At 41.0% G+C, this 15,295-nt stretch overlaps 1 protein-coding gene across 1 annotated transcript in view; it reads left to right on the top strand.

Moving 5' to 3' along the window:
- znf1035 (zinc finger protein 1035) overlaps positions 1-14,393 on the top strand; it is a 21,425-nt gene extending 7,032 nt beyond the window's left edge. Inside the window, exons 2-4 of the mRNA XM_032518254.1 lie at positions 2,950-3,004; positions 5,294-5,356; positions 5,457-14,393. Of these exons, the coding sequence (XP_032374145.1) occupies positions 5,498-13,708 (8,211 nt within the window). The 5' untranslated portion in view covers positions 2,950-3,004; positions 5,294-5,356; positions 5,457-5,497 and the 3' untranslated portion in view covers positions 13,709-14,393. The remainder of the gene's footprint in view (positions 1-2,949; positions 3,005-5,293; positions 5,357-5,456) is intronic.
- The last annotated feature ends 902 nt before the right edge of the window (positions 14,394-15,295 follow it).

Genomic DNA, 15,295 nt, shown 5'->3' with positions numbered 1-15,295 from the left:
ACACACAATGCAATTAATATGCCTGTACAACATGATCAGGGCCCTTACGTAACATCAAGATTTTCAAGCATTTTCAACTCAGACATTGTTTTATTTCACCTACCCTGTCTCGATCTTGCCGGTGGGTGGCTTGCTTGCCTGGTTAGCTGCTAGAGCTAGCTGCTAGCAGTTAGCTACTATTAATGAGTGTGTTCAGCCAGGCTTTTGTGAAAATCATAAAAAAGCAGTTTCGTGTGTATTTGTAGCCCATCCATTTTGTGTGTGGTCGATTTGTTGTTGGCGAGTAGGAGGCTTGACAGCGTCGATCTGTGGGGTAGATTCCGTAGCCGGGCAGGCAGCCTTCGTCCTCAGCCCCCCGCAGCCGACAACAATCCCCCGAGCGCCGGGTGATGTAGTGGGTGTTCTCCATGCCTTCGCTGACAAATTGTAGTTTATTTCTTCCTCAAAAACAGGTAATTGAGCACTGTAGTCGTTATGACATATCAGTAACTATGTAACTACATGGAAAATAAATATGCAAGTGGCTTGCACAGTAATAATGTTACTGCCAGCTGTAGCTTGCGCTTGGAGCAGCTGCTTCATCTTGCACCTCTCTGTCTGGTTCTTTCCAACTCTTGTGAGGCGCGTTCAGCCAGGCTTTTGTGAAAATCATAACACAGCAGTTCCGTGTGTATTTGTAGCTTATCAATTTTGTGTGTGATTGATCAGTTGTTGGTGAGTAAGAGGCTTGGCAGTGTCAATCTGTGTGCTAGTTCCCTTAACTGGGGAGGCAGCCTTTTTCTCCGCCTTCCTCGCCTCCCGCAGCCGACAAAACAATCCCACAAGAAGGAAATTGAGGAGGAAATAAACTACAATTTGTCACTGCGAAGGCATGGAGGACACTCGCCATACCATCGGGCGCTTGGGGAATTGTGGGCTGAGGGAGGCGAGGAAGGCGGGGACAAAGGCTGCCTGTCCGGCTAAGGAATCTACCACACACATCAACACTGCCCAGCCTCTTACTCACCAACACCAGATTGATCACACACAAATGGATGAGCTACAAATACACAAGGAACCGCTGCGTTATGATTTTCACAAAAGATGCAGATCGTGTGTGAAGAGTAGAGTTGTTCACAAGGGAAGAAGCTTGAAGTAACGTAACTAGGAGAATATAGTAGATATAAAACACACAGAAGAGCCTTTTGAGTTTGATGGTCGTCCTTATTTATTTTATTAGAACCCGAGAATACAGACGAAGAATTATCCTCACAAGAGTTGGAAAGAACCAGACAGAGAGGTGCAGCAGGCAGATGAAGCAGTTGCTCTAAGCCCGAGCTACAGCTGGCAGTAACGTTATTACTGTACAAGCCACATGCATATTTGTCTCGTTTCCATGTAGTTACATAGTTACTGATATGGTCATACCCGCTACAGTGTTCAATTACCTCTTTTTGAGGCAGATATCAACTACAATTTGTCGCCACGAAGGCATGGATGACACCTACCAGACCACAGGGCACTCGGGGGATTCTTGTCGGCTGCGGGAGGCGAGGAAGGCGGGAACGAAGGCGAATACACTCGGAACTGCTGCTTTATGATTTTCACAAAAGCCTGGCTGAACGCACTTATCAATAGCAGCTAACAGTTAGCTGCAAGCAGCTAACCAGGCAAGCTACCCACTGGCAAGATCAAGACAGGGTAAGTGAATTAAAACAATGTCTGAGTTCAAAACGCATCTTAATGTTACGTACGGGTCCTGTTCATGTTGTACAGACAACATGAAAAGAATTGCATTGTGTATCTGTTAAGAGGCACAAAGGCACTCTAAAACTTGCCCCTTTAACTGCCGTTTTAGCTCAGTGGAAGCTTGTACATGTAGCTGCAGCTACTCAGTGTTGCCTGCACCAATTTAGGTTGGGGTATTTTCAATTATTTTACATTTATAGCAATCAAGCTGAACATAAAAATTGGCCGGAATTCTCCTTTTTTAAAATGCAAATATATCTGTGAATACAAAGATATTACTGTTTTATGTTAAGTGACTAGAACAGCTTTTGATGTACACATGTTCCACAAAAACAAATTCCTTCCAGAGGCTGTTTTACAGTGGCACAGTTGATCCGGCCGGTGCTTAGCACAGCACAATACAATTGTTATTGGTTTAAAGAAATGCAAATGAACCAGAGCATGTTTTTCTCCCATTCCAGAATACTGTGTGGACTAGCCAGACTAGCAATGGGAGACTAGGCCAAAACTAACACCTTATTGGCTATCTCTAGAAAGCAATTTCCTCGCCATTGTACAGTTGTTGGCAAACAAAATGGATGAACTGGCTGCGGATCACCACACATGAATAGATTATGGACGGCAACATCACAAATTTCCTGGAAACATTGTAACAACAGCACCTTGCAACAGCGTGTGCATGTTTTGCCGTGGTTGACTTTGAAGGATGATAAGTGTGACGCCACAAAAGTGAAACACATGAGTGTAGGTGATGTTACCCTCACAATTGACTAATTACTCACGGACCCTCCCCTTCTCACACACATTGGCCAACTCTGGCAGACTCACTCCCTCCTTGTTTTTCAATATGAAATCTGTGGTTGCACAGGTGCGAGTAGTGCATACTGTCCCAGAAAATGGTTTTAGGTCGCATTATGGAGTCCTGCAAGCCCGTTTAAGAATATGTGGGACAAGGCTGTCATTTCTGTACTTGTAAGCATGCACATCTGGCTGTAGATGTTTTGAAAAATTAAACGTTTTTCAATATCTTAGGATTCTTATCATATTCTTACATTTTTCTCTACTTGTGGCACAGAGATAGCAGCCTTATCCATTTAACAGGCACAAGCTTTGAGTTCTGTCTTGTCTTGATCAATTGCCAAAATGCCTTTTTTTTTAATCCTGTACAAAAAAAATGCATAACAAGTGATAGCATTAATAATATTTCCTTTAATTTTACAGGCAGCCAGGAATAACGTCTTTCGAGATTTAGATGGCTGCAGACGTTCAAAACCAGGTAAAACAGGTTCTTTTAAGTTTAGTTTCAGCTCACATGAAAATTTCACTTTATGAGGTTTCAACATTAAAAGGCATTCCCCCACCCTGCCTTTGGTCCCCCAGTGGCTAGTAATGGCGATAGGTGTAAACCGAGCCCTGGGAATCCTGCTCTGCCTTTTGCTCCTTATGAGGTTATAAGGGGCAAGATTAACTCCCCTTACTTTGCTTTGCCCTCAGAGCAAAAAGGCAGTTGGTCAAGGTGTTCCTGCTTCACACTTACAACACCTTTTGGTTTTGCCAGGTCTGTCTAGTAGTCTTTCCGGCCACCTGATCCAACTCCGCACCCATACCTCATGACTTGTTTAATGCTCACATGGTGTTTTGGACAATGTAGAATTATGTTGTAGGAATAATTCAGAGTTATCCACTGTATTTTGGCTTTATCGCAGAACTGTCCAGTTAGACATCAGGAACACATTAGCTTCACTAATCAACCTGTTGGCCACTCACGTATTGATGCTCTGTCCTAGACCTCCTTCCCAGACTCTTACACTCCCACAATGTAACAATCCTCTAAACAAACTAGTACTATTACAATACATACAGAAAATACATGACAAGAACAGAATTCCATTAACAAAGCACAAAAGGTTAAGGTCCAGATCAAGCAGGCCATTCCTCCTAATTATCCCTGTTCAGGTTTCTCTGTTGTTGCCCATATGAGTGCTAAAGTCTTTCAGTTGTGTGGCTATGGAGTCTCCTAGCAGTTTCCTCTAGGATCCCACCCAGAAACTCCAAGAAGGCCAGGTATTATAAGTGCCTGTTTGGTGCATGGGCACAGACAGTCAAAGCCTGCCTCAAAAGAAAAAAAGACTACACAGCCACACTCAGCCTGAGCTCATAAAGACTCTTACACCTGTCCAACTAACCCCAGGCAAACCTTAAAAAGCAGAGTCAAAAATAGCTGCCACCAATTTGTTGTATTATCAATTCATTCATTCATTTAACCTATTGCTTCAACATTTCTTCTATTTGATGTATAAAAGAAGAAAAAAAATAGCCATCAAATGTGGTATTGGTGACATCTTCAGGTTGCTTATTTTGTCCAAACCACAGTCCAAAAATGATAGAAAACACAAAAACAGCATCTCCTCACGTTTGACAAGATAGATCTAGGATATATATGGTACATTGGATTACAAATAACTTAAGCCACTATTTTTTCTGCCTGGGTCAAGCACTGTGCATCAAGTTGAGCAACACTATATCTAGTTGATATTGCACCGACCTTTTGGCTTCTCCCCTTACATTTCAGTTGTTAGTTTGGTAGCTATGTGTCCTTGCACCAACCCTTCTTCTATTGACTAACGTTAACTAATCTCCCTCTCCTCACCTTGTCCTACCCGCATGCCAAAGCTGATGAGCAGTATGTTCGTGGGAGTGAGAAGCCCAAGGCGTTGTGAGGTATTACCATCACAGAGCATCTAACGTTAGTGAGTGACAAGCTGTGGCTAGAAATCAGAAGAAAAATTGGAAATAGTTTTAACATGACTTTAAAATTGACATCCTCCAAGCCAAAATGCTTATTTTGTCATTAGTTAGCTTGTTATTGTTTCCTAACTGGGTTGTAAGTTATAGGAGCTTCATGGAGACAGCTAAAGTGAATGTTACGGTAGCTGCCCTATAGCTGTCAGAGTAGCTTTGACTTCATATATTGCCTTCTAAAAGATGTATTTTCAGTAATGTGCCAGTCTGCAAGTAACGGGTTGCTTATAAATCCCTAAAATAGTAGTGACAGTACCGTTTAGCTTAGTTCTCTGTTGATTTGCATCTGTGGCTGTGTGCTAGTGGTACAAAATGATAGTAAACAGAGAGCGGCGTGTCGGAAATGCAATGCGCCGTGACGTAGTCCCCTTCAAGGCCAGGCGAATGTTGAAAGTTCCTCCAGTGGACAGAATGCATCATAACAACCACATGCTTATAGTGGCATTGGCAGTGCATAAGCCTTAGTAGTGTAGTACATATCAATAACGGGCTGCATTTGAGCATTAAATATTAGAATATATTATTGACTCAGGTTGACTGAGCTGTATTAGCAATGCACCCTGGAGCCCTTCACATTTTGGGTAGTGAGCCAACATGGCTGTGACCACGTGGTGGTTTTTCAAACCGAGCCTGACCCAGTGTCTTCCCCCCCATACCTTGAATTTTTGAATTGAATGAATTTTTACATAATTTGTTGAATACATGTCTTTAGTGGCTTGTAAAATGTTCACAGTAATATTAATATTAATATCTATTTTCCCAGGTTTCTATTTAGATGTTACCCACATCATCCTGGATAGTCCAGGTTCTGTGTGTCCATGAAAAGGTCAGAATTTTCTTTTCAGTTATGGTGTAGGGTAATTCTTTTTTACATGAAAATGGTTGGAGTTTGTCTTTTGTAATTCTGTTTTTTTTTGTGTTTTCAGGTTTGGGGAAAATAAGCCCTGGCTTCCATTCCTTGCAGAGAATGGCCAATGGGTGGGATTCATACTTCCATAACATTCCACCTCTATCATCAGATCCGAACACTTTGAGAAGGACATCAGAGTCAGAGGGAAGTCTTTCCCAGCATATAGAGAACTTAATTGGACATCATGACTTTCCCAATGCATTGGCTTCACATGATGTCCCTGCAACAAACTCAAACTTCAACACAAACTATAACTCAAATCCCAGTATTGAAAATCCCAGTCCAGACTGTCTTTATCAAAGATACTGCAAGGAAACACCATGGCAAGCTGATGTAAATCAAATGGAAAAAGATTACTTGCCAAGATGCGGAAATAGTATCTCAGATTTTGGTGCAGATGGATTATTGACATTGGGATCTTATCCTTCATCTTTTACAACAGATTTACAAGAACTTAAGCAAGACTGTGGAATGCTAGCTACATCATTTCTTGAAGACTACTCAGATGTCAGTAGCTGCTCGGAAGCAGAAGTGGGTGAAACAAGGCCCTCTTGTAAACTCATGGCAAGTAATTCAGTTCCAAAACCAAAAACTGGTATTGCTACAGCACACAGCTCATCAGAATGGCTTTTCACTGATACTGGAAATGTGATGCTTCCGACAGAGAGTCTGTGCCCTAATATGTCAAAGACTAATGTAATTCTACCAAGTACATCAAATGTGACAACAGGAGAAAACAAAGTTGAATGGGCACAAGACAAGATGGAAGAAAATGTCAAATCTTACACAGGACACCACCGGTTCTCTACTACATTTAGCATGGGGACAACTACAAGTAGTGAGACTGTAGAGGATCTAAAGGATCATGGTGGTTGTCCAGATCAGACAAGAGAGGAGGATGTGGAGAGAGTTCTCACTCAAAGAAAAAACTCAAACCTCTCAATGAGTGGCCATGAAAACTTGGCTGGTGATGGATTAAAGGATTACCCTGATGGCAATGAGGAGGTGCAAATTGCTGCAACTGCTCCAAATAGTATGACTACATTGGACAATGAGCAAGATCACTCAGATGAGAAAGTCCTAAGAAAGGAAATTAAGGAATCATTTGACCAAAAAAATGATACTCCCAACCTGACAAGTGGTCATGAGTCATCAAGAGAAGACGCACAGGACAAAAGTGACCTAAAAATTGAAGGAAAGGAATCGGGTGCATTTAAAAATAAAGAATTTGATGAGCAGAAATCCCCAAATCCTAACCCCACTGATGGTCAAGATGAAAATATGGAAACTAACTTTCAGGAGAAAGAGATCCAGTCAAATGCCTATGAATCTTCAGATCCACTGATTATGAACGTGTCAGATTGTAAAGATGTCACTTGTGAACTAAGGGAATGCAAAAGTACCTTGAATATTAACGATCATGATGTTGAATCCTGTCTTCTGAAAAGTGTAACTCAGGATAATATTTGTTGGAGCCATGCTGTGATAAGTGATTTCAGCAATGCCAGTGACAAAAATGAGCAATGTGTTGCAAGTCATTCAGAATCCTGCATACAGCCAAATAGCTTCGGTACAGATGTTAATCCCTGTTCAAAAAACGAATTGACAAGTGCAGCAGAGAAGAAAACCACATCATCCTCTATAGAACCATTCTGCACTGACCATCCTGTGACTAGTGACAGTAAAGAGCCAAGTGTTTCTAATGGTTTAGAATCTTGTTCACAGTCAAACACCTCAAGCACAGACGTAAATCCCTGTCTACAAAAAGAATGGAAAAGTCCAGCAGAGATTACAAATTCAACTTCTCCAGATCAGCAACAGCCACTACACCAAAGTCCAGTGGCCAAACAAACAGGAAGTGTTAATGTAGATATTGCTGAAAATGCAAGTGAGTTGTTGGAGTTGGACACATCTGCAGTGGATCTGTCAGTCCTTGGTGTGCTGTATGGTGAACCTCTGTCAAGAGACGATTCTTCATGTGATGCTGATGAAACAAAACTTGACTCAAGTCACGATAAAGACAGTTCTGGGGCCAGACCGGACAGTAACGGTATAAACTATTCAGAAGGCCAAGCACCTAAACTCAAATTCTCTATACAAATGAGAAAACGTCTGCAGCCTGTCATAATATTGAAGACCTCAGAGTCTGTAAATGGAATGAGTAACTCTTATCATTGTGCAGATTGCAAACACACAACAAACAATGTAGATGATCTAATTGAACACCACCATTGTTGCCATTCAGTGCACAATTTCCTGTTTTGCAAGACTTGTAATCTCTACCTAATGAGGAAGGAACAAGCAGAGAAACATGTGTGTGGTGTAACCAAAGAAAGCTCTCCTCTCTCTTCTGATTCCAAACTACCAAAAAAGAGAAAACATTGCAGATCCCTCAGGTGCATTAAGTGCAAACTCATATTTTCCAAAATGGTTTATTATGTCAAGCATATGAGGACTCACACTGGCAAAACACCCTATAAGTGTAACGGGTGTGACTCATATTTTGCACAGTCTTGTAGCCTGCGAAGACACAAGCGTATACCTGGAAGATGCAAGCAGCTTAACCTTTCAGTTACAGATTCTGATGTCGTTATCAAAGAAACTAAAACACCACCACAAAAGGACCTGATACCGAACAAACCGTATCCAAATCTGCCCGAATGTTACGTAAAGCTTGTTGACATCTCCAAAACTCATCTGTGTAGTGTATGTGGTAAAAGCTTCATAACTGCAGACAAGTTAAAAAAGCACTTCCACAACGTACACAAGGGAAAGGGTTTAACAGTTTCATCAAGTCTGTGTACCACTAAACGCCATGGTGGGAAAAGCCAAAAATTGGAGAATGAGACAACAGGATTATACAAATGTCCTCTTTGTCCACGGCTTTTCAAGTACTCTTACAACAGGGCTCGACATTTGCGTGACTGTGTCAGAGAATCAATATGTGGTGGCAAGGAAAAAATTGCCGGTAAATATCGATGTCCCCTGTGCCACGTTACCTTTACTTTACCATCTAACCGATATAGACATATTAAAACATTTTGTCTCAGAGAGTGTGTTAATCGGCTTGCAAAAGAGAGGGTTAAATCAAAGGAGAAGATTGAACCAAAAAAAACAAAGGGAATTAAACAGAAAACGCAGTTAAACAAAAATGAAAAGAATAAACGGCCTATAGTAATGGAAACAAAAAAAGAAGCAGCCCCCAACACTTTGCCACATTACAAATGCAACCTTTGTCCAGCAATTTTTTATCATGCTTCTGGGAAGTACAGACATATGAAGAAACATGAGCTGTTTAAACTCACTGGCAAAATGTTCAAGTACAGGAATTCACTGTTGTCTACCTTGCCCAAACCAGCAACTTCAAGTACAACAATGACTGGAGTGAGTAATAACTCAAAATCAAGTGAAGAAAATGGCAGTCTTGCCCTGAGCTGTAATTTTTGTGAAAAATGTTTTGACACACCACAGTCGTTAAAGAATCATGAGCGCAATCACAGAGGTCAAAGACCATACCGCTGTCTGGAATGTAGAAAAGGGTTCAAGAAACGTGCCTCATTGATAAGTCATAAAAGCGTTCACCAGAGGAGGATACAGTGCACTGTCTGCAGAAAGATTCTTCCAACTATTGGAGAACTGATCAAGCACAGAAGCTCACATCTTAACAGGGGAAAGCTTCAATGCCCTGACTGTGACCTGCAATTTCAGTATCCTGCATATCTCCTTAGGCATCTTGACACCCACAAACGGAAGGCAAACAAGACAAGTCAACTTGATGAGAGACCACCATTAAAACCACAGCGGTCCATGGAATCTGTAAAAGAGCAGAATGGACCAAAACGACTACAGTGTTCCTTGTGCAAGGAGGTATTTAATCATCCCCAAGTTCTAAGAAAACATTGCCTTACACATATATCTGGGTTGTCGACAAATCAGTGTCCATTTTGCAACCATAATTTTCGTAGTCGCCGCTATTTGCTACGCCACATGATCAAACATACTGGAGACAAACCCTTATCCTGCTCCAACTGTGGAAAACAGTTTTACCGTGACTTGTACCTTAAACTTCATCATGAGAAGTGTTTGCCTGGTCAAGCCAGAAATCTTGTCACAATGGAGTCTGACACAAAGAAAAAGGGGAAACATCAGTGTTCCTATTGTCCACGGACATTTTTCAAGATAATCCGCCTGAGAAATCATCACCATGGCCACAAGACAAACACTCTGTTTCTATGCTCAAAATGTGGGCAGTACTTTGGATTCACAAAAATAAATCAACATCAGAGGGACTGCAGGGAAACTACAGAGCTCAATACGGACTTATCTCCTGATGGTGATGTCTGTAAAAGCACTTCACAACGGAGCCATGCCCCTACGCCTTTAAGGTCAAATGCAACCAGGATGCTTCCGTTTAAATGCTCTCACTGTACACAGAGGTTTAGGTACAGATCGTTACTCTTGAGACATCTTGTTTCACATACCGGTGTGCAACCCTATGCATGTATGCACTGTGGACACGGATATAGAAGTCGGATAATGTGTTTGCAGCATGAAGCTTTCTGTGATGGTGTTGAAAAAGGGCAGTCAAAAGTCAAAGGCAAGGCTGCAACTCCATTGTCAAAGACGCCTACTCTCAGAGAAGCAGCACAAAAGCCCCAAACAGAAGTTGAATCTGAGTACAAGTGCAAATTCTGCACCAAGACTTTCATGAAATCACAAAGCCTGAGACGTCACATTTTGACACATAACGAAGTGAAGCCTTATCGCTGTAAAACCTGTGACAGCTGCTTTTCAAGGTATGATCATCTGGAAGTACATCAGACTCGCTGTAGTGGGAAAAGAACGCGATTGGAAGTCTGCATTCCCAAAATCAGTTTGGATGATGTTGGAAAAGGTTGGCAAAATAGGTTTTGCCTGGAGCCTGCAGAAAAGCAGGAGACATTTGAGTGTGAAGTCTGTTCAAGGAGCTTCCCAACTCAGTTGAAGCTTTCCCGACATGTTACCTTGTTCCATACTATTAAACAATTCAAGTGCACACGCTGTGGCTCGTCATTTTCTCATGAAAAAACCCTGAAAAAGCATTTGAAGATGAAGAAGTGCAGAAGGTTTTCCAAAAAAACTACACTGGAAACCAATTCACCAACAGAAAATGTGACAACCCCACTTAAGGCAGTGAGAAATAGAATTATACAGCGTATCGATCCTTATTTGAACAAGCACAAATATGTATGTAGTCACTGCCCCCGTGTATTTGGGAACAGCTGGCAATTGGATGTGCACACCCGACTGCACACAGGAGAGCGGCCATATGCCTGTGATTATTGTGGTGAGAGATTTATAAGGAAGGATTATATGCAGCGTCATTCCACAAAGTGCCCCAAAAAAAAAACAGGATTATCAAAGTCCACAGTCGGCCAACTCCCACAGTCAACCTCTAAAAGCCCACCAAAAGGCTTTTCTTGTGCATACTGTAGTTCACGTTTCTTGCTATTTTCACAGCTTCAGGAGCATTTTTTAAATGCACACCAGCTGGAAACAAAGGTACCACCAGTGTCCACTGCTCCCTTACAACACCATCTGTTGAATATACCAAAAATCAAAGAAGAGCCTTTGGATGAGAATTGTGACAAACAGCTTAGTGATGCGGCTAATTTAATCTGTAAACTAGATACATCACTTGATAATGAGATCCCCAATACATTTTCCTGCCCAAAGTGCACTATGTCCTTTACAAATAAAGCTGGACTAACAGGTCATCTGCGTGTACACACAATGAAGTGTCCTTTTAGCTGTAAAATATGCAACAGGGGCTTCTGGAATAAAAGTCTTCTACGTAATCACAACAGGAAATGTAGATTTGGACGCATTTCAAAGAGAAGTACAACCCAACAGTTGGAAGTACCTTTGAAAGCACAAATTGATTTTGTGCTGAAGGACTCTGTACTCGTGTTTAAAGAAGCCTCCACATCATCTGGCACTGGGGTTCTGCAGACCAACTTCTCCCACAAAGATGCAACAATGGACGAATCCCCACAAAATTCGGAAGAAAATCAGATGCAAAGCAGCTCAAGCAAAGTGAAGAAAGCTGTGCCGTACCAATGTTCAGAATGTGATATGAGCTTCACAGATGGCTTAATGCTTATTAGTCACCTTGAAGACCATGGAAGACAGGAACAAGCGAAAAAGCGCAATTCGTGTATTAAGTGTGGACAAGTGTTTGCTAGTCAAGGAAATCTTGAAAGACACATGAAGCTACATGAAAATAATAGGAAATACTCTTGCCCTGATTGCTCAAAGGTGGTTTACACCCAATCTGATCTTGAAATCCACAGAACATGCCACGACCAAAGTAGGCCTTTTGCTTGCAAACTGTGTGATTACAGGTTTTGGACAAGACCATCTTTATGTAATCATTACAGAGAAGAGCATCCAGATGATGCATTCACTTGTCGTTTCTGTAACAAGGCCTATTCTGTTAAAAAATCACTTGCAAGACATTATAGAAAATGGCATAAAAAAGAGCAGCTGGATTTTGGGAGAACTTTACCTGAAAAGTGCAGCACTGAACAATCCAGCAGTCAAGTCAGTACAACTGGTGAAAGCGGTGAAGATGAAAATAACGGCAGTGAGGACAGCGACTCTGACTCTGCGCCTTACTTCCCGTGCCATGTGTGTGGCAAGACATTCCCAACATCAGAAAGTCTTGAGGATCATCAGCGGTGTCACCTGGGTGAAAAACCACATGAATGTGCAGAATGTGGTAGATGTTTTTTCCAGGCATCCCAATTACAGCAGCATCAGCGAATGCACAAGTCTGAATTTCAGTGTCAGGCATGCGGCAGGGGTTTTGTCTCACTCTTTGCACTGCGTAACCACAAGCACACTCATGGAAAGAGCCGTCCATACCGTTGTCCAAAGTGTGACTTCAGTTTCACCGGACCTTCACAGTTGGCAGAACACATGTCTACCCATCGCGAAGAGAACTTCCCATGTGATATATGCAATCTGGTGTTTCCCTCCAAGAGTAGTAGAGCTGAGCATCGAAAAAGCCACTCCAAGTCAGGCAATCGCCCCCCACCTTCAATTTCAACAGAAGAACGTGAGAAGGCTGCATCACATACTGAAAGTTCATCCGTATCCCCCAAAGAACTTAAATATCGCTGCGGCGTTTGTAGTCAGCGTTTCAGAGACCCAGAGGAGCTCTCAGAACATGGTTGCATGGCAGCCCAAGAGCGGCCATACTCATGTTCAGACTGCGATAAACATTTTCTGCATGCATCTCACCTGAAAAAGCACGAGACCACCCATCAACTATCATCGTCTACTAGCGAATATTCATGCAATCAATGCAACAATAGTTTTTTCTCATCTTGGCGGCACTTCCACAGCCATCTGATGACCCATGTTGATAGTTCAGCAGAAACTAGGCATAACTCTAAAAGTAAAGATGAAGATCTATCACACGGTTTCATATGTCCAGTTTGCCATCAGTGTTTTGCCAGTGCCACTGAATTGATGTGTCATTTTCCCACGCATCCTGATGGTACCTTTGAATGCAAAATTTGTAAAATGACATTTCCCTCTGAAAGCAAGCTTAAAGAACACAATCACACTCATGTTATATCAGATACTGAATTTGAATGCACAGACTGTGGCCAGAGTTTTTTGGGAAAAGATGCTTTCTGCCAGCACCACTGTTCCCATCAACAGCATTCAACAATGAAAGCTGAATACTCAAGTCCATCAGCTAAAACATCCCCTCCAACTTACTATCAGGCAGAAGAAGAAGAGGAGATTGACGTTACCGGAGAGGACTTATACAATTGCCCTGTTTGCTCAATGCAGTTCTACTCAAAAAGTGATCTTTTGGAGCATCAAAATAAACAGCACCAAAGGGAGAAGCCATTCGAATGCCAGCTTTGTGGAAAAACGTTTGCCAGGAAGCGGTACCTCAGAGAACATGAGCGACGGCATCGTCAAAAAGACACGGTTCAATTGGAAAGCAAGTTGAAATGTACCCAGTGTCCTATGGAATTAAATTCAGCACAAGCTCTGTCTTTGCATATGAGATTGCATGCTGAAAAAGAAGTTGGCGAGCACCGCTGTGAAATGTGCTATAAGTCATTCAGCCAGTGGTCTCATCTGAAGCAGCACCAAGAAAGTCATGTCGGCCAAGTTGTCTACGAATGCACAGAATGTGACAAAGCCTTTGCTTTTCCTCATCTACTGGAGGAACATCAACAGACTCATGCTGGGTCTTCTCAGTAGTGGTTGTTGTATACCATCTACTTTAGCTAGTTATTCAAAGGGAAGATAAAGTAACTTGGATTTCAAGTTACTTCATACTTACTACACCGGACTGTGTACATCCATTTGTTAATCACAATTTAGATCCGATTTGTATTTTTGGCCTTTGTTACATATTAACAAAGATGTTGGCTTATGTAACTATGACGGAGTGTTTCTATTTACATTGTATATATTTTAGTTCTAAGATTTGAACTTGTATAGAGTAAATTAGCTACATAGTTTCATGAGTGTTTATAAATATGACAAAATTGTGTAAATCTGTTTAACATTCTGTGTGATGAATACTGACAATGAAGATGAGATGAGGTGCTTATAAAAAGTCTGGGATCACGGCTTTTTATGTTTTATCAAACATGTTTTATGTTTGACATTTCTTTTGAAATAGTTTTGTTGATAAAACACAAGACTTTAAACTGACAGTTTTCATCTATTGGTAGTTGGTTTTGACTTAATGTACAATAAATCATTTTTGATTTTTCAGTTGAACATTTCACTGCATTTATGGGTTGCATTTTCTAGTTGCTGGTTTGCAAGTTTCTTGTACATACAAACTAAATGTGTCCAATTGAATATTATTTTCACAACCCGATATTCTTTCTAAAGAAATTTGACTTGATGCATTTAATTAAGGAGTAAAGTCAACATTTCTCTCTTTGTATTTCTGTATACTTTGGAAAAATTAACGAATTAAGCTGGTCATGAAAAGCCTTACTTCATTCCACCAACCCAAATTAGAGCTATGTCTAAAACGACCAAAATATTACGTTCATGGTTTTAGTTAATACTGCCACAAACCAATAGAAATAATAGGGAAGACTTTGTCTAATATTGTGCATCAGCAAGGTGACATACTGGAGCAAAAATGTAGTGACTGTTCTGGATTTGAAAGCAGTTGTGTTGTTATTACAAATTGAAAAATTCAACAAAAAAAACTTCTTACAGACAACCATAGCCAATATTCATTTAAATAAAAAAACTTTATTAGCAAATGCACAAAAAATGTAAATAAATCACAGTATAGCCTACCACTTATCAATAGTCTCCTTACACAGGCAGTGTGGCAGATCAGTGGTTAGTGATGTAGAAAGTTAGTGCTATTATGATTCAAGAAGATGCCTGGGGCCTTTTTGTGTGGAGATTGTATGTGCTTTCTCTCTGTTTGGTATCTTTTAGTCGTGCAAAAGAAAAATCAGATTGCACGAATAGTCTAGCAAGCTGTCTCAATTTACCCTACAGAGATCTGAGGAGCTGTTAACCATAGTCCTTGTAAATCCATCACACTTTCAAATTTTAACTAGTGCTTTAATTAATTAATGTCATAGTTACAATTATTTGCACATTTTTATCTAGTCTAAAAGTCCCTTGATTAATTTTGTCCAATTTTTTTTCTCCTTTTAATGCTTTTTGCAACTTTTTTTTATCGAAAACAACATTGGCATATCGCCTACTATAGTGTTCAATTTCACAACACTGTCCATTAATAAAAGGGTGAAAAATATACTTTGACGAGGCAGTGGAGAATTCGCATCAGCTGTGTGCTTGGCC

Source organism: Etheostoma spectabile, chromosome 6 (assembly GCF_008692095.1).
Source record: "Etheostoma spectabile isolate EspeVRDwgs_2016 chromosome 6, UIUC_Espe_1.0, whole genome shotgun sequence".
NCBI lineage: Eukaryota > Metazoa > Chordata > Actinopteri > Perciformes > Percidae > Etheostoma > Etheostoma spectabile.
The sequence above is the reverse complement of the archived record's forward strand: the minus strand, read 5'-3'. Positions and strand labels throughout refer to the sequence as shown.